Source organism: Triplophysa dalaica, chromosome 1 (assembly GCF_015846415.1).
Source record: "Triplophysa dalaica isolate WHDGS20190420 chromosome 1, ASM1584641v1, whole genome shotgun sequence".
NCBI classification, from domain to species: domain Eukaryota; kingdom Metazoa; phylum Chordata; class Actinopteri; order Cypriniformes; family Nemacheilidae; genus Triplophysa; species Triplophysa dalaica.
In genome coordinates this window covers 10,724,408-10,744,859 of record NC_079542.1, presented here as the reverse complement: position 1 = coordinate 10,744,859, position 20,452 = coordinate 10,724,408, and the positions used below count along the sequence as shown (strand labels likewise).

Here is a 20,452-nt window from a genome sequence, read left to right as displayed (position 1 = left end):
CTGTCCCTCTATTTATTACTAATCCTAAACATGTAAGTTCTTTCATTATGAAATTAAAATTATATGTGTTATAAACTGTTCTTCAAAAGAACACATTGTGAATTACCATAAAAATCAAACAAACTATCAAACAACATATAGGGCCCTATCTTGCACCCAGCGCAATTGACTTTGTACACCGATGCATGTGTCATTCCTATTTTGCACCCGCGCAGAGCACGCTTTTCCCTCCACAGAAGCACGTCGCTAAACTAGTGAATGAACTTGCGCTCCCTGGGCGGTTCAGCGCAAAAAAGGAGGCGTGTTCCGGCGCAAACAATCCCTGGTGCTATTTTGCTGTTCCATTAAACAATTGCGCCACTGACCAGAAAAAAACTAGTCTAAAGTCAGTGGCGCGTTGCGCGTTGTTCATTATGCTATTTTAAGGGCGCATGCTTGACCATAATGTATAGCGTGCACAACGCGCATACACTTTGCTCATGTAATCTACACAGATGCAACAGTTATTTTTGCAAATCATAAATTGTTACACTAAAAAAATATTAACACATGAGATGACGGAAATTATTGTGGTGTGCCACGAAGATGTGAAAAAATAGGCATAAATCTAGCTTACAAATTATTCAGGCTAATTGTAGTAATTAAGGATCAGATCTGTTTGCCCAATAGTGGCAAGACATATATGTATATAAGGACATCTGACAAATTGGTTTGTCCGTCAAGAACCAGGAAAAAAAAATCGACTGAAAAACTGAAAAAACTGAAAGACTGAAAAAAAGACTGAAATCACCTTTACCATAATGTAAGTACATTAAAAACCTTAGTCTTCAAAATAACCAGTTGAGTTGAGCTTGCTCATATTTTTGCACCTGGTAAATACGCCATAATAATAGCAATCCATAATGGAACTTGCGCACCTGCTTTTAAAGGGAATGTTGGATGACGCTCTGATTGGTTTATTTCACGTTAGGCCCAAACCACACCTATGAATAATGAAGCTACTTCAGACCAACCCATTTTAAATTTGCGCCGGGCGCAAGAGCCATTTATCCCGCCGGGAAAATAGCAACAGCGCCGAGACCCGCCCAGAAAGTTACTTGCGCTTCACGCTTTGACACTTGCGTTTCAGATCGTTAAAATAGGGCCCATAGTATGTATTGTGAAATAACTTTTGACTATGATTATGTATATCTTTATTTAGATAATGTGTTTTAAAAAGTACTGCCATTTTATTACTTTCATCCTACTGGATATTCATGAAATTTGCTTTTATGTTTTGACAGCTTTCAAAGTCATCCAGCTTTTGAAAAACATAAGGGTTTTGATGTGACTGGATGGTGGATGATTATGGTGCTGAAGGCATCACCTCTGGTTGTCCTGGTATGGGAATCCTCTGCATTCTCACACATGGCCGTCAGGAACTCATTCACCTGTTTCAGCGACAGGGAGTTGTGGAGGGTCTCGAGAGGGTAGATGGAGGGCACCATGGAACAGCCTTCAAAACCTGTAGATGAGATAAGTGATAAGAGCAGACAGTCCTGACATCAGTGTGCATCTATACTGCCTGTTTCCTCATGTTCTGACACACAACAATAGTCTGAAACAACGTGAATAGCCATTTCACCTACGGCCACACCCTTGTTAGTGATACAAGACACGCGCATACAGAAAAATACTTTATTACCATTCATTCAATGGCACTCACAACAGAAAACCACTGTGATCTAAATCACATTCAAAAATCAAGACAAACACAATATTGCCACATCCATACACACAACTGCACACTATGGTTCCATTCAATAAGCAAAACAAAACACGAGGTTACTCTCGTAACCCCGGTTCTCTGAAACAAAGAGTGGAAAGATCCATCTATGGGAAGGGTAGCCGTACCTGACCTCTGTAGAAGCATTCAAGTGCACCAAGTCTGGCTAGACAGACAGAAGCACAGCAGCCAATGGCAGGTAAGGCCCCACCCCCTTACCTGAGAGCATATATCGTCTGCCTGTGCTGCTGTTCTCCGGTAAGTTTATACGCTTCTGGTGCAGCAAACGGGACAATGCTGGGCGCCAATCTCCATAGAGTGGGTTCACCCTCGATAGAAGGTCTGCTCCTCGGTTCAGAATGCCTGGAACATTAGTGGCGCGTAACAACAGGAAAAAATGCCTGCTCCACACCAAAAGCTTGTGAGCTAGAGAGTGAAAAAGCGTTGAGTGCAAATCGCCCTGGCATCTGCTCCCCCATTACAGAAAGCGCCATGGAGCGCCAGCAAGCTGGGACAGCCTGACGAGCATTACGGAGGACGAAGTCGTTGACTTTCACAAGGTTGGCGAGGGGGATCCTTTGTCCAGCTGCTGCCCCAAGTCATCCAGAATTTGAACATCAGAACCGTTAAGGGGACAGAAGGGAAGAAACATTAAGTCCTGACAGCAAAGGCAGAGTACTTACAAGCGGCCTGATGAACTGAGGCAGAAAAATGGTACATTTTTCAGGGAAAGACCAGCTTCAGCGGAGCGAGCAGCCGTCATGGTCCGGTCAAGATTCCAGGCGATTAACGGCTCGACAGCGGTGGATCAAACATGCCGAGAGTCGCCATATCTTTCACCTCAAGACAAATGAGACTGTGCTTGAGATTCAGCAGGTCGCTCCAGTGATGCCTCATGTGCTTCGCGCACGCTGGAAGGACGAGGAAGAGCCGTTTCCTCCGGCCGGGAGTGGGTCCCAGTACTTTCCCATTGTACAAATCCCTCTCCTGGTCGATGGCGCTCTACAGAGGATGGACTGGGGTAAAACCGCGGGGGGCAATGCCTTGGGAACACCAGAGAGAGGTAAGGACTCCTCATCCTCCGAAACCCCAAGAAGGCCCACGTCGTCATTATAGTTAGAACTGGCCGGTTCATCTGTTCACCTACGCAGAGCCGCGTACCCTATGCCCTGAGCCTGACACACACGTCTCTAAAAAAGTAACAGCGCGTTAATTCAACGCGGACCCTACGCAGACCGCAAGCACTGGGATTGGTCTGTTTGAACCCCTCCCTCGGGTCATAAAACTCTGCGTTAGAGTATAACGCATTTCGGATTGAATTATCCAAGTAAAATATTTGTGCTTCTGTATTAAACATCTTAAATCTTCAACAAAAGAGATTGTTTACTTGCCACTATCACTGCTAACGCTGCTCAAGCGAGCTGTCCCTTCTTCGACATTGTATTGGTTACACAAGCAACACGCACGTGGACACTGATGCCTAGTGGTCATTGCCTGTTGACGCGTACCACGACGTAAAAGTATAAATGAAAACCGACACATATGCAACCGTGTAGAGACAACGGCGTAGGTTCGACGCTCGAGTATAAACCCAGCTTAAGTGATGTCGCACCCGGGGGGGGGGCACTGTGTCCCCATCCAAGTCAGAAAGGCTGAGCTCCACACACTGGGTTGCGGCAATTTTGAGACAGATTTAGAGTGACATCTTGCGTGAAAATCGAAAAAATCCTTGGCAGGCAGCTGTGGAAAGGGAAGCAAGAGAATAAATTACAGGAGCGTGGGTGGCTCAGAATGCAAAGACAACAAACCTGGCTGAAGACACGCAGTGAGCAGTGAATATCCAACCGAACTGTGTCCGTGCAAAGATCGCGAGAAGCGAATGTCAACTGGTGAACAGCAGTGCAGGCAGACCTTCTATGCTCTCAGGTAAGGGGGTGGGGCCTTACCTGGCATTGGCTGCGCGCTTCTGTCTGTCTAGCCTGACTTTGCAATTGGATGCTTCTGCAGAAGTCAGGTATGGATGCCCTTCCCATAGGTGGATCTCGAACACGAGATGATGAAAGAGAACAATGTAAATAAGTTGTTAGAGTTTCTCTATGCATCATTTAGTTGAAAAACCAAACTCTACATGTGGATTAAAGCAACACATGTAAATTTGGAGGGAGAAACACATGTAACAGGTCAGTAAAGCATCTGTTAAATACTAGAAAAACAGCAAGAGAAATAATGAACACAATGAATGTGATAACAGCATATACAATCATTACGTAATCAGCACATGAATTGTAATATAAGGGTCCTGGCAATTCATGGCAAAACATTTTTATGTATTACTGATGAAAACGACTATGGATTCAAGAGGAACAATAACACAATACATATTACGCATGGAGTATGCCAAATCATAGTGTCTGAACTTATAAAAGACAAAAATTACACTCCCTCCCCATTTATGATATTCCTCATTTTGGGGCAATTTCTCAAAGTGACATTTGGAACAGATTTCCTTTTTTTTCAAAATCTCTCAAGGCCTGTGGCATGCAAACCATTTGCCACCATCATGCATGTCAGTCTCTGTTTAATAGCTCACAGAGCTGGAAGCTGATGACACTGGCATGCGTCTGCCACACCAAACACCCCATTACATACCACTACACTCTACATGCTAATTCAACCGTGAATGTACTCCGTTTTCACCATTCAATGAAAATAAAATACTTTTAATAAAAAAACACTGTGGCTGCCCTAACTGTAACCTTTAAACGCATGTAATTAACAGTGGTTAATTTATTCGAATCAGTTAACACTAGGAGTGTTACGGTATACCAGTATTGATAATAACCGCAAGGATCATACTACACATATGATAATATCGTAAATAATTGTAGTAGGCATAATATAGTAGGTGGGGTTTTTTTCACCCTATTTCCTTAAGAGTAACAAAGGTTGCACACTAACTTAAATATGAATTTGACTGAACGCATCATTTACTTGTATTTTTTACCATTAGATTCGAATCAACAGATATTGCATATCTATCGTGAAATCTTTAAACCAGAAAAAAGCCAGCACAGATATCTATATTTAGACACAACAATGCCTTTTATTACTCTTGCATACACTTTTATTAAAAGCCAGCTGAAGTGTTAGTATTGTTGAATCTATTTTTCATCAACAGCTAAGCTAGTGCTCCACCACCAAATACTGTGTATTATTTGGTTCCCCTTCAACGGACAGTTCACCCAAAAAATAATTTATTCAGCCTTGTGTCATTCCAAACCTGTATAGCTTTCATTCTTTTGCAGAACACAAAAAAAGGTATTTTGAAGAATGTTGGCAACCAAAAAACACCGAACCCATATTGACTTCCATTGTATGGACACTAATCCACTGACACATTTCCTCAAAATCTCTGCTTTTATGTTCCACAGAAGAAAGACTCGCACAGATTTTAACGCTATCAGGATGAATAAATGATGGAATGTTTTTTATTTTGGGTTGAACTATCCCTTTAAGAGAGAAGCTGAATACCACCCAACTCTATAACCTTTTGAAAAAGAAAACAGGCTCATTTAATATCTGCATTGCTGCCCCAAAACACATGATTATTTGATTCTTATTTTAGTTCAATGACAGCCCTTAAGCAACACTCTTCCTAAGGTTAAAGAAGTTAAAAAACATACAAGTGCTGATGCAAGCTGCTTTTCCCCAAAACACAATCATGCTTCAAACAGCTATAGCGAAGCCATTACTGCAGTCACGGCACAGCAGGGCATGGAGGGACCTCCGCAGGGCTGACCGTAGAGGTACTCTAGCGGATCCTGGCCGGAGATTAACCAGTTCCGGAAGAGACGGAGATGATAGGAGCACTGATGGAGGTGGTGGGCAAAAGCACTGTCCAAAGACAACGGGTGGCCAATTTTGGGGTCGTTGGAAAAGCGCCTCAGCAGCTGGGCTACCTGATGCTCCTCCAGGGGCTCTGAGGAAGAAGAGGCAGAGCAGGGTGGGGAGTAGAAGATGGCAGGTCTACAAAACCGAGCCATGGGGCCAACGTGAGCAAAACACGTTTTTCAAAATGTACTGTAGCATGCTATCAGGCTAAACTCCCCACAAACCGCAACTTTTCGATATTCCACACTCTAAACAAAGATGAGTGACTCCTAACTCCAGTCACCGGCACGTGACCTTCCCAAATGGACACACATCGACACTTAAGTCAGTTGTAATCCACTGCCTTAATTCAGACAAGTATGCGTATCCCTTGATTAAGGCACGAGACCACAAGGACTCAAGGAAGTCATTAAACTGTAAATTTCCATGCTACACATTCACACTGAACTGTTCCCGTTCACACTGACACTACGTAGCATAGCGAGGCCCAGTCGATTCATTCAATCGACATAAAAGCTGTGGTAGAACAGAGATCTCTAGTTACAGTACCTGAGCCAGACCACCACAGATCTGGTTTAACCGCCACGGCAGAATTATCATCTTGTGTGCCTAAAGTGAACAAAGTGCTTTTGGAGTCAAACATTATACACTATACTATATGGTGGCCACGTCAATACAGTTCTCATCAATACAACTTAACTTGTGAAGCTGGATGAACAAACTTGTGTCAACATAAAAAAAAATCACATTGAAACAACTGCCTATCCAAAATAAGACCTGATGCACACAAGAATTTAAGCTTTACAACATATTAAAACATACATAAACTGTACATTAGTTTTTTAGGGCTGTCGTGATTAATCGCATCCAGAATAAATATTTGTGTTTACATAATACATGTCTGTGTACTGTGAATGTTCATTTTCTCATATTATAATTTTTTTAGATCATGATGGGAACTCACTTCTCATGTTTACAAAACCAAGTGTGAATTCTGATATTTTAATGTGGAATCATTTAGATGATTTTAGGTTTGACCCTCATTGTGGGGACATTTGATCCCCACCAAAACAAACTCGCGCGCACACACACAATACAAACGTGCACACAGACAATTACCAGGAACACACAGAAATATACTGTAGGCAAAATCGACTGAATTTGCTTGAAAGAGTATTTTCAGGAATATTAAGTAATTCTTAGTACTACAGAGACAGAATTAGTATGGCACTAGCATGGCTCCACCGTGAAAAGCTAAATGGCAAGGAATGTGTGGTGGGTGGAGTGTGTGGGATCCAGAAGGGAGTGTGTAGGTGGAAGTGGGACAATCTTTAAGCTTTCCCGGAGATGTACAGTGAACGCATGCAATATTTGTCCAGATACACCTACATAAATATCCAGTACGGTTATTCAAATTGGTTTATGAGGATTTCAGTTGTATTGTCCTTAACCTGTGGTATCATGTAAGTTTTCTACAAACCAACAGCCTGACATTCAAACAAAACTGCGTGTTTGTGTGTGTATCGACAGACACATATATACGGAAGGAATATAAACCCTCACTTCATTCACACTATACCAACCTATACAACAATTCTGAAATCAGCATTAAACCGGTTACAAATTTATTTATAAATGAAGACCAAAGGGCCAAAAGAGACACAAAATTAAGATGTAAATACTTTTTTGTCCTTTTTGGTGTTAAAAAATCCAAAAGCATCTTAATCAAACCTAACATCAACCCATGTATATATATAGTTAAGATCTAAACAAATATTTTAGTTTGGAAAACTGTGTAAAACACTCACTGGAGTAGTTTGGAGTTCAACACTTAAAACATTGAACATACAGTGATTTCAGTGAAAGGCACATGGGGTTGAATTTAAACAGAAACTAGAGGTGATGGCGTAAAGGAATGACGGATGAACCATTTCTAAGTCAATCTCTGCTGGTTACATTCAAATGTTGTGTATAACATTCTCAATAACATTAGAGACATGAAAATTTCTAACAGGAGAAGGGTTTAATCACTGGCGTGTTGCCCAGTAGTGGTTCAGATACGTTCTGTATTGTAATACACCCACTTAGTGCATACAGGCACATGAAACACAAACACGCGCTCACATTCATCCAAACAGACAGCCATCAGTAAAGTGATCAACACTGGGTGATAGTGAGAGCTGTACGCAAGAAGTCACAGATTGTGGAGTGGATAGTGGAGAATGGAGAATGGGGGGGTCAAATGAAGAAAAAGCTGATGAAACTGGAAGGGTTGAAAGAAACAGTGGCAGTAATAACGTGAAAGAAAAGCAGGATTTTTCATCAACATGCAAAGTAAGGGAGGTGGAGAAACAGGAAATATACTTGAAGAGAAGCAGACGTACCATTAGTCGGATGCTTTGCAATCGACACAGAAAATCGTTTTACTGCCGGCATAGACAACAACTCTGAGGAAATAAAAAAAGTCACTAGAGTTACCATATTTGACAGTACACCTGTACAGGATGGGGATGGTGTTCTAGTGCTGAAGGGGTGTGATGTTTAAGCTGCTACTGTGCCTACAGTGGGACAGAAAGCAAGCAGGGTCTAGTTTTGTGTTTTGTCGTGATTTAAACTGTGCCCGAAATTCAATATTCCCTAAATAACGGATGTCCTAGTGCACTATATGGTGAAGGATTTAATGTAAATAAATAGATTCTGTGTCCCTATTTAGACAGAGAACACTAAAGCTGTTGTAGAAATAATTTAAAGGGATAGTTCACCCAAAAATCAAAATTCTTTCATCATTTACACACCCTCAAGTTGTTTCGAAACCTGTATAAATGTTGTTGTTTTGCTGAACACAAAGGTAAATAACTTAACATCAGGGCCCATAGTCACAAAATATCTGAATGCTATAAGTAACTCCTAACTTGCTGATTTAGGAGAAACTCTTTAGTTCTTAATAACTAATGGGTGTGTCTGTTCTAATTTTAGGACTCCTGCATTTTTGTGCCAAGAGTATTTCACAAAGCAGGTTTATCAATACAACTAGCTCCTAAACCTGTAAGACGTTAAGGGTAGTGAAGAGGACTCTTAAGTCACTAACACCGTGTCTACACCGGACGCGGCGTAACAATCAAAAGAATCCTAATATGGCTGTAACACCGACAGTCTACCTTGAAAAGTAAACATTTAAGAACGATTTCATGACAATGAAATGAACCATAAAGACTACTTGTATCTGCCAACTGTTTTTGAGAAAGACAAAATGCTGAACATATACTTTATATGAACATATAGTTTATTTGCAAAAGATAACTCAATATTTTTAATAATAGTAACTTAGTGTATATTTTATTTTTAATATGGTAATTATTATATATTAAAATATTTATTTATTTTAAGATCTTAATTTAAATATGTCAGCATGAGATCTCATTCTATAATATTTCTATGATCAAATGACTGACAGAGACACATCTTCTATCAGCTAATCACTGTGGTCATAGTCAGTAAGCTTGCTTACATCATCCATAGCAACGAGGTCAACCTCGCTCTTCTTCTGAGCTTTCTTTCTGTTCCTTAGTTAAAGTTGCTATCAGCAGCGTTGTGAATAGGTTTCAAGCGGAAACATTTAACTAAAAACTATTACTGCTGTTTAGGAGAGCTCTTCGTGTTTACTGTTTAAGATCAAATGTTTTGTGAATACGGGCCCTGGGCACTAGACTTCCATAGAGCAATCCTTTTATACAGTTTAGAAACAATTTGAGGTTGAGTAAATGATGAAAGAATTTAGATTTCTGGATTAATTTACATTCATTTTTGCTACATTTACTTTATGTAACTCTACTTGAAGATTAATAGACAGATGTGTGGTTTTATTTATGACATTGTGACACAATAAATTGATCAAATGGAATCATATTTAACTTGTTAATTTTAAAGAGATTCAACAATATTTACATAGAGAAACCTACAAACTTTCTCTTCTTCTTTTTATCTTGGCATTTATTTATGCATTAGTTTATTGGCCATCTAGCTTTGGTGAGTATATGTGAATTGTACTTTATAAATCAAAGTTCATTATGGCTTACAAAAAAAAAAAAAGAGTTAAATCTATTGAGAAATAAGTTTGCTTAAAATTGAGATAATGGCCAACAACCCATAAAGTGCACTACTACATAGGAAATTGAGGGGGATTTGGGACATACTTGTAGACTTGTAGAAAGTGCAGTCCAAGATTGTGTAAAATGTTCATCTTAAAGATGGGTCTAATGGCTTATAATAATGAAGCAATCAAAAAATCTTCTTAGCAAAATTGTTTTGCCTTGTGGGTTTATAGGCACTATGTAGATGCAATATTATAAGACATTATCTCAGAGCAAGCCAAAAAATGTAAGAAGACCTAAAAGGCTGAGGTGGACATACTTCACTTTAGCAACATTAGCAACTCTTATTCCCTCTCGCGACACAACCACACAAAACACTGAAGACAAAGAGACTGAGGATTGTGTTCAATGACTAGCATGTCTAATCTACACATAAAAACAAATGAAGTGTATGTAATAAAGTCAACTGATCTATGAAAAGCCCATGTATATGGTAGAAATGAGTGAGAGAAAAGGCGTTAAAGATCAGTAAACAAAAGACACAGGAAATGATAACTGAAACAGTGAGATCTCTGCACAGTGTCACACTGACACCTTGTGGACAAAGGTTTTAACCATGAATATTCCAGAAGGATTCTAGATATCAAAGCGCTTCAGACTGGAAGGACGATACAAAAGTGCAATTTTCCAAATTATACTGAAATCTAATACAAATGTTCAATTAATGCACCGATATGTACATTTTTGCCGATTACCAATAATTATTTAACACTGGAAGCCGATAATCGATATATTGGCCGATATATAGTATCTAAATATTAATATAACATTTTCTGAGATCCAAAGAAAAGAAAAACAAGGAAATCAAGGTTACCATTAGTTCTCTTCTTTCCCTGAAAACCACGAACCAAGCCTTCTATACAATAGTTAAAGGTTCTTTAACTATTCAACTTTTCTGCTATGTGTATTTAATAAACTAATTATTGATGTTTTTCCAGAGAAACCCAGAAAAGTGTTCTTAATAGCCACATGTCTAACTGGTGAGACTTGTAACTGTGAGCAGCGTACAGCTGAATTTGTTTAACAAGAGAAAATGATTCATCATTTATCAGCCAAAGTTTATTATCTATATATTAATTAAATGACAATTTATGATACCGATACGGCCGATAATTTATCGTGCATCCCTAGTTCTGTTGCAAGCTTAACACTAGTGGCTTTTGAAGAGACCCCGTTGGTACGTACTTGACACAACAGAAAACTCGGTAGCACTTTATTTTACAGTCCTGTTTCCCACGTACATACTGTGTACATATTACAGAAAAAATATTATATAAAGGGTCTAACCCTGAACCTACCCCTTAACCTAAACTTTGCCATGTAGTTAACTTATACTACCCAGTACTTAGGTAAGTACACAAAGTACACGTTCTGTAAAAATAAACTGCAACCGAAAACTCTAAGGGCTATATTAATTAACATTTTGTGTTTTAAATACAAATTCAAATGTTTAATACATGATAGATAAATAGGGAATACATCTCAGCCTATGTGCAATTTTAAAACAGTTGTATGATTTATTGTTTATTTATCATTGGTCGATGTAACTCTGGTGCGTGAAGGGCAGCTCAAACACAAAGCTGGCGATTGTGGGTCCCTCGCTCTCTCTCTTTTGACGAGCCGCGTGCAAATGAAGTTTCTTTTATATTTCTGCACTTGAATCGCTGTTTAAAGCTGTTGCTATTGCAATTAAGTTGCGATTTAGTTTTGAGGCGCCGTTTTGACAAAAGCCACTGCAGTAAAGTGTGAGTCTCAGTTTGTTATATATACAGCTTGATGTTTAAGTATACGTAGATTTATGTATCTTCTGTTAAATATTCTTTCCACATTGTTTGTCTTTAATATAAATTTGTAGTCTTCTGCAAGTCCCCACAAATTAATAAATCCCCCACAAATGTCATTTACAGAGCCCTGTTTACAGTGGACTACAGAAATTTTTTTTCTGTCCACTACTACTGCTGACTAATTTGAAAAACATGAAAAAAACACTTTCTTTAGTTGGAAAACATCTGGTAAATAAAAAAGTGTTATTATAATACATTAGAATAGGAGGATTAGGTGTAAAGATAAAGATTTGAAGCTCTACTATTGATTTGAGTGTTTATTCATGCGTCATTAGGTGGTACTTGGAACAACTAATTTTATAAAAGGGGGTAGTTGATCTAAAAAGTTGAGAACCACTTATATAGAGTATATTGTTGAGAAATACAGAATAGCAAATAGACCCTATACAGAGCAGTACAAACCAAAGTCAAAGTTTAGCCTCAGATTACTAAAATGAGAAATTGTCACAATCTGTGTACTGTAAGTACAGATTGTTTGCTAAAAGGCATTTTTTTCTTATTAAAATAGCCGCTTTGTGTATTAATAAAACTTGTGTTTCCACTTCAATTATATCAAAACCAAAACAATGGTCACAAAATATGATGACAAAATAAACAAAGACAAAACTTCTGAAACACGGTGAATGGCACATAGGACTCCAGGACCTTTCAGACACAAGACATTCACAACCGTGGAAATGAAACGGACGTGATACAACATCAGGAAATGATGCAAAAAGAGTTCTTCATCTAAACTCTACATTTACTCACATTTACAGGAAGTGGCCTGTTCCTATACTGTCTAAGCTCTCGAATTGGAGAGAAGGAGCTGGACAAAGCACATACCGTCTTTATAGGTCAAACTGCCTGAGGAGAATTTTTTGCGGTGTGTACGTGCGTAGTCCTGAAGGTTGGGGGCACTAGACGAGCCCCCCAGGACGGTGGTGCTGAAGAGGCCAGCGCACTGTGAGCCTGCAGAGGGGGTTAGATCATGAAATCAGTGTGCACACCAACCACATGCACTTATTGATGTAAACAAAGCAGTTACTGCAGGGCCAGTGAGTAATTTATAAGTCATAACATATGACTCGTGCCAAAACCATTAAGGCTTGGCGGAAATCAGTGGCAGAGGCTAGCCGAGCAAAAATGGAATTAACAAAACACAGAAGCAATGTTCTTGTCAGGGAAATGTTTATGAGAACATACATCCGTTATGAGCCATTATAAACAATGGCAGATGTGTTGAGTAAGATTTTATTAAACATTAGTGTGTTTACATTTCATGGATAAATAGTCAATCAATGTAATGACAAAAATGTTTGAACGCTAAATGAATGGTTAGGAATAATTTCTGACTACATGCAGTATTATTTTGTTTATTTACACACTTGTCCAAAAACCTAAAAGGAATAGTTTAATCTAAATGTCTGTCATTAAATACACACCCTCAAGTCCTTTTATTCAAATCCTTAAATGTTTTACTGTTGTTCTATGTACTAGCCATAGATTTTTTGTGATTCTCCTTTGGAGTTTCACAAAAAATATAGCAAATAACTTGTACTGTAAATGACATGAAGGTCAATGCAAAAAAATGACAGAATTTACATTTTAGGGTAAACAATTCCTTTCAATTCTGCAAAAAAATATTTTCTTCAAGCATTAAATTTGTGTGCAGATGGAAAAAAATTATGTCTAAAATTATGGTAATATGGATCTTGAACCAGAAACATAAAAATCTATAATATCCCACTACACAATATCATCTAAATGTCATCGGCTTTACAACCAACATAACATCTTATATACAGTTGCATCGGTTGTAAAAGACAATTTCTTGTCAGGGAATACAAATAAACAGCAGCTGTCAAAGCTGAGAGAAAAACAGACAAAAATACTAACCTAATCCACTCTGCTTCATCTCTGGAGACTGACGTGAGCAGGAGGGAAAGAGGCGATAGTTTCCCCCTTTAAAGAACGAGCTCTCTGACAGGACCTACAAACACAAACATGGGTGCTGCTGAATCCCAACACATAAAATCTAGTCAGATTATGTCAATTTTACACTACCAGGATTTAAAGATGAGGTAACATGCTATTTCATGCATTCTGACTTTTTCAGACTGCTAAATGTGTTGGCTTCTCAAGCTTAACAAGATCAACTTGTCATAAAACGAATTGAACGTATAGGTATATGGTTCGTATAGGTTTTGGAAAATTCCTGTTTCGTAACATGGGTTCTTAGTCCCGTATTGGACTATTCTCCCGGAGAAGCGTGCCCACACGTCATCCAATGAGCATGGGAAAAAGCACGCACATCAATACCCCTTCATTCAGCTGACAGAAGTTTAACTGTGTTTGTTGTTCACTGCATTATGAAAAACGTTTATTTTCTCAGCTGTTTAATCAAAATGATGCATTTTTGAAGAAACCTAACCACATCTACGGAGTGATAAAAAACGAACAAATGAAGATAGAAGAATACGGTTTCTTTTGTTTAAAAGCTGAGACTCTGTTCTTTCATTTGCCATATTGTTTGTCCATATATTCTTTACAGAAAATTTACTGTGAGCCATTAAAGTTGGGTGAAAATGTTTAAAAACGCTTTCGTAGGCTGGCAACTTTTTTTTAAAGAGGCTGACGGCGAATGAGTTAACAGCACACGCTCACATGTAGTCATATGTCTGTGTTTTGTTGAAAATTGGATTGTATGTGCATAATGTAAACAGCACAAACTCATAGTAAATCAATGCGATGATGTATTGTGTGCTTTTGCTGTAGTTCAATCTTCCCCTGCACGCCTCGAGGTGCTTATCTTTTTTTCTGGAAATAATCGTACAACAGTATCTGTCTTTTATAAATGTGATCAAACGAAATACTCTTCGAAGATACGAAGTATGCAATACTACTGCATAGGTACTTAAGATTAAGATGAGATTGGCAGAAACCGTGTGCGTTACCTCATCTTTAATAAGTAATGCGTTAAATAACATTCAAAACACAATGGCTGGTGACTGTGGTACCTCCATAGAACCAGTCTTGCGATTTCGGATCAGCGGGGATTTCCTCTGGGAGCTGATGGCATCTGAAAGAGGCAAGGCTTGGTCGGGTTCATCTTGTGCAAGGTTTTCCAAACTCCCAGGGTCTGTTTGCTTCTGGTCATTCTATGCCAAATAAACACATATGGATAAATGAGTCAGCACAGTCAGGGAAACTTGCAGGAATAAACACAAACTATTATTGATGATAAAATGGATCACGTTAAACTTAACATACTTCAGCTGAGGCTGGTCGAAAGCCAAAGCCCATTGGAGCGCTCTCCTCCTCTGTTACTTTGACCCCCGGGCTGAAATGCAGCTCCACATGGAAACGCTCCTCGGTGGATGGGTCCTGAGTTAACACAATGTCACAATACTCTCCTGAGACTGAACAGAAGCCTCTCACACAGAACACATTGCTCATTTAGGTCAGCTTAAACTTCGTTTCCGATGAGCAGAGAATCAGCGAGAACAAGATGTACCTTATTGTTGTCTTCATAGAGCATGATGACAATCTGGGTCATGTAGTTGAGCTCAGACACTGCGGCTAGATAATCCATGGCTCTCTTCCACTGCTGATCTTTCTCCTCCTAAAACCCACACAGAATCTCTGGCTGTGACTCAAAACCTAGCAAGCTGCCTACCTAGACAGCATATTTGGTCGGATTCGTATGTCGGCAGCAAACAGGAAGGCCTATGCTATGTTTCTGATTAGAGCTTCATGGTGCTTCAATCAAATCCTCCTTTTTTATCTATAGTGCCGTAATACTTACATTCAATAAGCCACCATAACGGAAGATGCTAAGAAGGGAGTGGACGTGACTCTCGCTCGTGAAATACAGCCGAGTTCGAACATGTCTGCCTGGAGACAGGACTCCACGTGAATATCTGGAAGACAAACAGATGGAGTATTGAGATCTCACACTCGATAGGGAACACTAAACAAGCGAAATAATAAGAGATGGTGAGAGAATCTCACAATGGATGTAGCTTGTTAACCGACTCGTCCTCGTGTGTCCTCTGTAGGTCCAGCTGAATCTTCTTCACTAAAGGCAGACAGTAGGCATACGCAATGTCCAGCTTCTCCACCTTATTAATGCCATACTCCTAAAACACATATTTCACAATCCATGCGTTTTGTCGACTGTACTTGTTTTAGTAAGTAATAAGTTCTTTAGTTCTTAAAGTGACAGTTCACTCAAAAGTTGAATATATGTCATCATTTACTCACCTTCTTGTCATTTCAAACTTGTATGACTTTCTTCTTCAGAACACAAAAGACATTTTGAAGAATATTGGTATCAAAACAACGGCGGTACCCATTGACGATTGATGTACTGGTTGTGTGTCCATACAACAGAAATGAATGGGTATCGCAATTGTCCGGTTACCAACATTCTTCAAAATATCTTCTTTCTTTCGACGAAAGTCATAAAGTTTGAAATGACAAGATGGTGAGTAAATGGTGACAGAATTTTCATTTTTGGGTGGACTATCCCTAAGAACTGAGAACAGCGTACACAGGTCTACTTTTCTGAATTTTGTTACAAACCTGTGGTATAACAATGTCAGCTAGTGCTCTGGAAAGCTTGAAGAGTTCCAGCATATCCTCCAGTCCCAGGGAAGCATTGTGTTGCAGGTCATACTTCACACAGTCGTAAATATCAGGAATTTTGCTTATGTCATAGCGGCCGCTCTTCATACGGAAGTCCCTTTCCAATTTAGACCAGCGCTGCAACATCATCTCCAGTGTCTCGCTGTGGTACAGCTGCAAATCTGAAAGAGCAACAGATTTAACTCGGGTCATTCTTTCAAAGGTTTCTCCGTGTGAGCTAGCTTGAGGGGTTTCCGATGTAAGCACAAAACAATCACCTGCTGATTTGGGGTCTTCAAGTCTTTTGCGGATCTGTGAGGTGAGGCTCTGGATAAGGGTATAGACTTTATCACATGTGCTCACTGGATTTTCCACAGCCTTCATAGAGTTCACCAGGGAATTGCTGTTTGTTGGAGCCAGCTGAAGAAACACGAGATAAATTGGGCACAGATGTCCGTTTCATATAAAGGTCTAAAAGTCAGCAAAAATACAGCCTGCAGTTCAAAAGAAGCTTAACACTCCAGTTTACCCTGTCAAAGTCTTCTTCTACGAAGGTTTGATCTTTCTGCATGGTCTCATGCAGTCTGGCCTTAACCCTCTGCTGACAGCCGCTGAGGGATTCGATATCATTATCCAACAGGCCGTTCATATTTGCACTTTTTACCATCTGGACCAGGATGGGTGTCAGCTCCCCTTCTAACGCCAAGAGACCCTGCCAGGCACACAACCAGCTGCACGTTGGTAACTTCCAAAGACAACATTATCGAGTATAACTCAAACTTAGAATGCCCTGTATTAGTTAACGGGTTTGGGCTGTGTACCTTAGCGAATGCAGCAGCAGTCATTTGCACCCTGCCCTCATCAGAGGCATAGATCTTGAGGTCATGCCGGTATGTGCTGTGTAGCCTGAGAAGGCCGCACCCTGGAAAGCCAGCATAATCCCCTATAAACAGAAAGAGCATAGCATTATCGCATGCATAAATGCAGAAACACAATACAGCCATGTGAACTTCATTAAGAATAAACATAGCCTTTTTTTTGAGCATAACTGAAATCATCATACACTATTCCTGTATGGAAAAGAAGCTCAGATGCTCTGCCTCAGAACAGCATGGGGAACAACATAGGGATACATACATGTCATGACGACAAATTTGTCCTTTTGGGGTGAATTGAAACAGTAAAAGAACATAAGGTTTGGTGATATTTAATGTTTTGGACGTACTTGATACGATAAATAAAAAATATTTTTTTTTCTGAAGGACAGAACAGTGTTACAAACAACATATGTGAGATTTTCACTGTAATGAATAGGGCATAAAAGGATCTAATAATGTGCAGAAATATGATATTGAAATTATAAATAATATATAAATAATACTGGATAAAATTATCATTGTTATTTATTTTATTTTAAGGTGTTATTTAAACAAGTTACCATCAACAAACATCATTACATTATTAGTTAATGTGCATTCGGATAAAATTTGATGTACAGTATGTTTAATCAATACTCTAATGTTAGTCAGTTATTGATCTGTTAGGTATTAAATAATCAGTTTGACCCACTGATCTATTTAAATGACTGGATTGCGATTAGAACGCTTAACCAAAAGCAGGAGGTAAAGCCACCGCCATTGGTATTACTGACGGAGAGTGCCAGTGACTTACAGTCAAAATGACGATCAAAGATAACCTGTTTTTCAGCTTACTAGGCACGCAATACATTTTTAGTTCATATGCGTGTTTAAATTAATTGTTACTTCTGATGTTTTTTTCAATGTTTATGTTTATTTTGGGCAGAATAGCAACATATAGAAATCACTGTATAGAAATTGCACACTGTTGTAATGGCATATGTAAAAATCTTTAGAAATTAAGCATCTTAAAGAACATTTACAGCCTGATCTGTATTTAGATTTCAGAATAAGCACATTTTTCATAATGTTGAGGTGTCTCGTTAATCTGGTGACCTGATATGTAGGCTACCTGAAAACCTAGTTAATTACTAGTTACTAATTACATATTCAACAGAGTAGTTAGATTACTGTACAAATGACTCTCTCCAAAAAGTATTTAATTTATTATTGCGTTCTATATCCTACAATTAACCTTGATTAGAACTGATTCAAGGATAGACATGAAACGGCTTATATACTTCATTCAAATAAATAATAAATAACAACATAAATTATTCTTTTTAACTGACCAAAGCGATTTACATTGCATTATACAATACATTGTATCGGAGTATGTGCAATCCCTTGGGATCGAACCAATGACCTTAATGCTGCAAGGGCCATTCTGTCGAACCACTTATTCACAAGCTCGAAGATATACAAGACTATTAAATCTATATCACAGTATTTAGTTCAATACATAAGAAGGCTAATTAAATTAAGTGAATTTAAAGTAATTAAATTACAGAAAACAAATAGACGGTTTAATTTTAACAACATAAACAAACTTTACTGCGCACTTTTGTTACCCAAACTAAACTTCCGGTACACATTCACAAACAACAGAGGTCCAGATTATTTCTGATAAAAATATAAAAGAAACCGAGAAGAACCGTTAATTGGTTTAACTTGCCTAGACAGTATTTAGAATTTAGGCTGCGATACCAAGCTCAACCGCTAGATGTCAATGTACCATACGGTTTCTTTAAATACAACATAACTACAGGACCCATTCAACAAATCGTTATTTATAACAATTATTAAACAGTAAAATAATAATCCAAATGAATGTGAACATAAATTAAATCAAATATAAATAGTTATATTATATATTACTAGCCAATCACAAACCGGAAGTTAACTGGAGGTCAGGCGCAGACGCGTCCAATGAAACGGTCTATAATGTATATAATTAACATGAATGTGTGTTCATTTATCGGTTTTGTAATACCCATAGGATAGCGAAGTTTTGATAGAGCTCAAAATACATTGTTAGTGTTGCTGTTTTTGTTTTAATTTACAGAAACCTATGGCGCAAAACATGAAGTGTAAAATAATAGACACATCCAGTGATGAATGTCTGTGTCCTTACAGCTCGAGAAGAGACTGAATACATGCCAGTTTACCGGATGAATCAACAGAGTAGAGTAGAACAATCTACCTTGACCTCCAGGATACATGCAGCGGAAAGCTCTACCCAGTTCTTCAGCCTGAACTCTACCAGCTGGAGTCAGCTCTCCTCCCCACTTCAGCACCAGCAGTATAGATGGGCCCTCCTTACGGGTATCTGTAAACAAAACAAACTTTCACCAAGTATCATTTTTCTTTAAAGCGGTAGAATGGGGCAATTTTTGAAGCTCCAAAAAGTGCATCCATCAATCAAAGAACTGCTTGACACGGCTCCGTGGTCTTAAAGCGGCCCTGCAACGATGTGTCATGCATTCTGACTTCTTACGATGTAAAAAGTATGTGTCATCTCATGCTTAACATGGTCAACTTGTCAAAAAACGAGTTGGGCGTATTACGTAGTCCCCCAGTAATCGAACAGGTTTCAGAAAGTTGTTTTCGAACATATGGAACTGTTTTGTATCAATTTTTCTTAGTCCCTTACTGGACAATTCTCCCGTAAAAGCACACGGCACACCCAAGCGTCAGCATTGGGAGCCGGAGAAGGAGCATGCGCAGTTTCACTTGTGTTCAGGATAGAGAGAGAGCATTTGGGTGATGAATCTTGGAATCTTGGAAACGGTGGATATAATGCTGGATTTGGAGATCGTTTGAAACTGATATGGAGCCATCCCAGCACTAAATGATGCTGGACATCACCTGCTGTGAATGAAACTGATGTCTGTGTTTTGTTGGCAATGGGTGAGCATGTGCTTAGTTCAGCCTACCCTCACACGCCGTATGTTTTCGTAAACAATCGTAAAGGTATATCTATCTTTTATAAATGTGATCAAACTAAATACTCTTCGAAGATACAAAACATGCAATTCTATTCTATAGGTACTCAAGATTAATACGAGATTGGCAGAAACCCTGTGTGTTACGTCCGCTTTAACAAAGGTGTTCTGAAGCGAATCGATGCATTTGTTTAAGAGAAATATCCATATTGAGAGTGCTATTAGCGTTAGTCTGTAATGTCCTTTATCTTCGGCTGTGCATGAACCCGAGCCTTGTTTTTCCGGCAAATGACACAGACAAGTTCCAATAGGATGCAGTCTTCTCTGTACT

General features: G+C 38.9%; 1 protein-coding gene across 8 annotated transcripts in view; it reads right to left on the bottom strand.

Annotated features, from left to right (window-relative positions):
* Nucleotides 1–20,452, bottom strand: part of ppip5k1a (diphosphoinositol pentakisphosphate kinase 1a) — a 29,373-nt gene that overhangs the window by 1,492 nt on the left and 7,429 nt on the right. For 3 of the 8 annotated variants that reach the window (XR_008906246.1, XM_056743755.1, XM_056743956.1), the window contains exons 15-29: nt 19,380–19,505; nt 17,081–17,202; nt 16,789–16,971; nt 16,538–16,679; nt 16,218–16,441; nt 15,645–15,772; nt 15,439–15,553; nt 15,148–15,255; nt 14,904–15,017; nt 14,651–14,791; nt 13,530–13,623; nt 12,477–12,602; nt 8,041–8,103; nt 5,565–5,744; nt 1,367–1,504 (exon numbers count right to left, since the gene is read on the bottom strand). Coding sequence is in view for 7 of the 8 variants with exons in the window: in XM_056743755.1 (XP_056599733.1) it covers nt 1,367–1,504; nt 5,565–5,744; nt 8,041–8,103; nt 12,477–12,602; nt 13,530–13,623; nt 14,651–14,791; nt 14,904–15,017; nt 15,148–15,255; nt 15,439–15,553; nt 15,645–15,772; nt 16,218–16,441; nt 16,538–16,679; nt 16,789–16,971; nt 17,081–17,202; nt 19,380–19,505 (2,004 nt within the window). In the remaining variant the exon portion in view is untranslated. The remainder of the gene's footprint in view (nt 1–1,366; nt 1,505–5,564; nt 5,745–8,040; nt 8,104–12,476; nt 12,603–13,529; nt 13,624–14,650; nt 14,792–14,903; nt 15,018–15,147; nt 15,256–15,438; nt 15,554–15,644; nt 15,773–16,217; nt 16,442–16,537; nt 16,680–16,788; nt 16,972–17,080; nt 17,203–19,379; nt 19,506–20,452) is intronic. The other 5 variants (XM_056744022.1, XM_056744170.1, XM_056744096.1 and 2 more) reach the window with 3 other exon arrangements.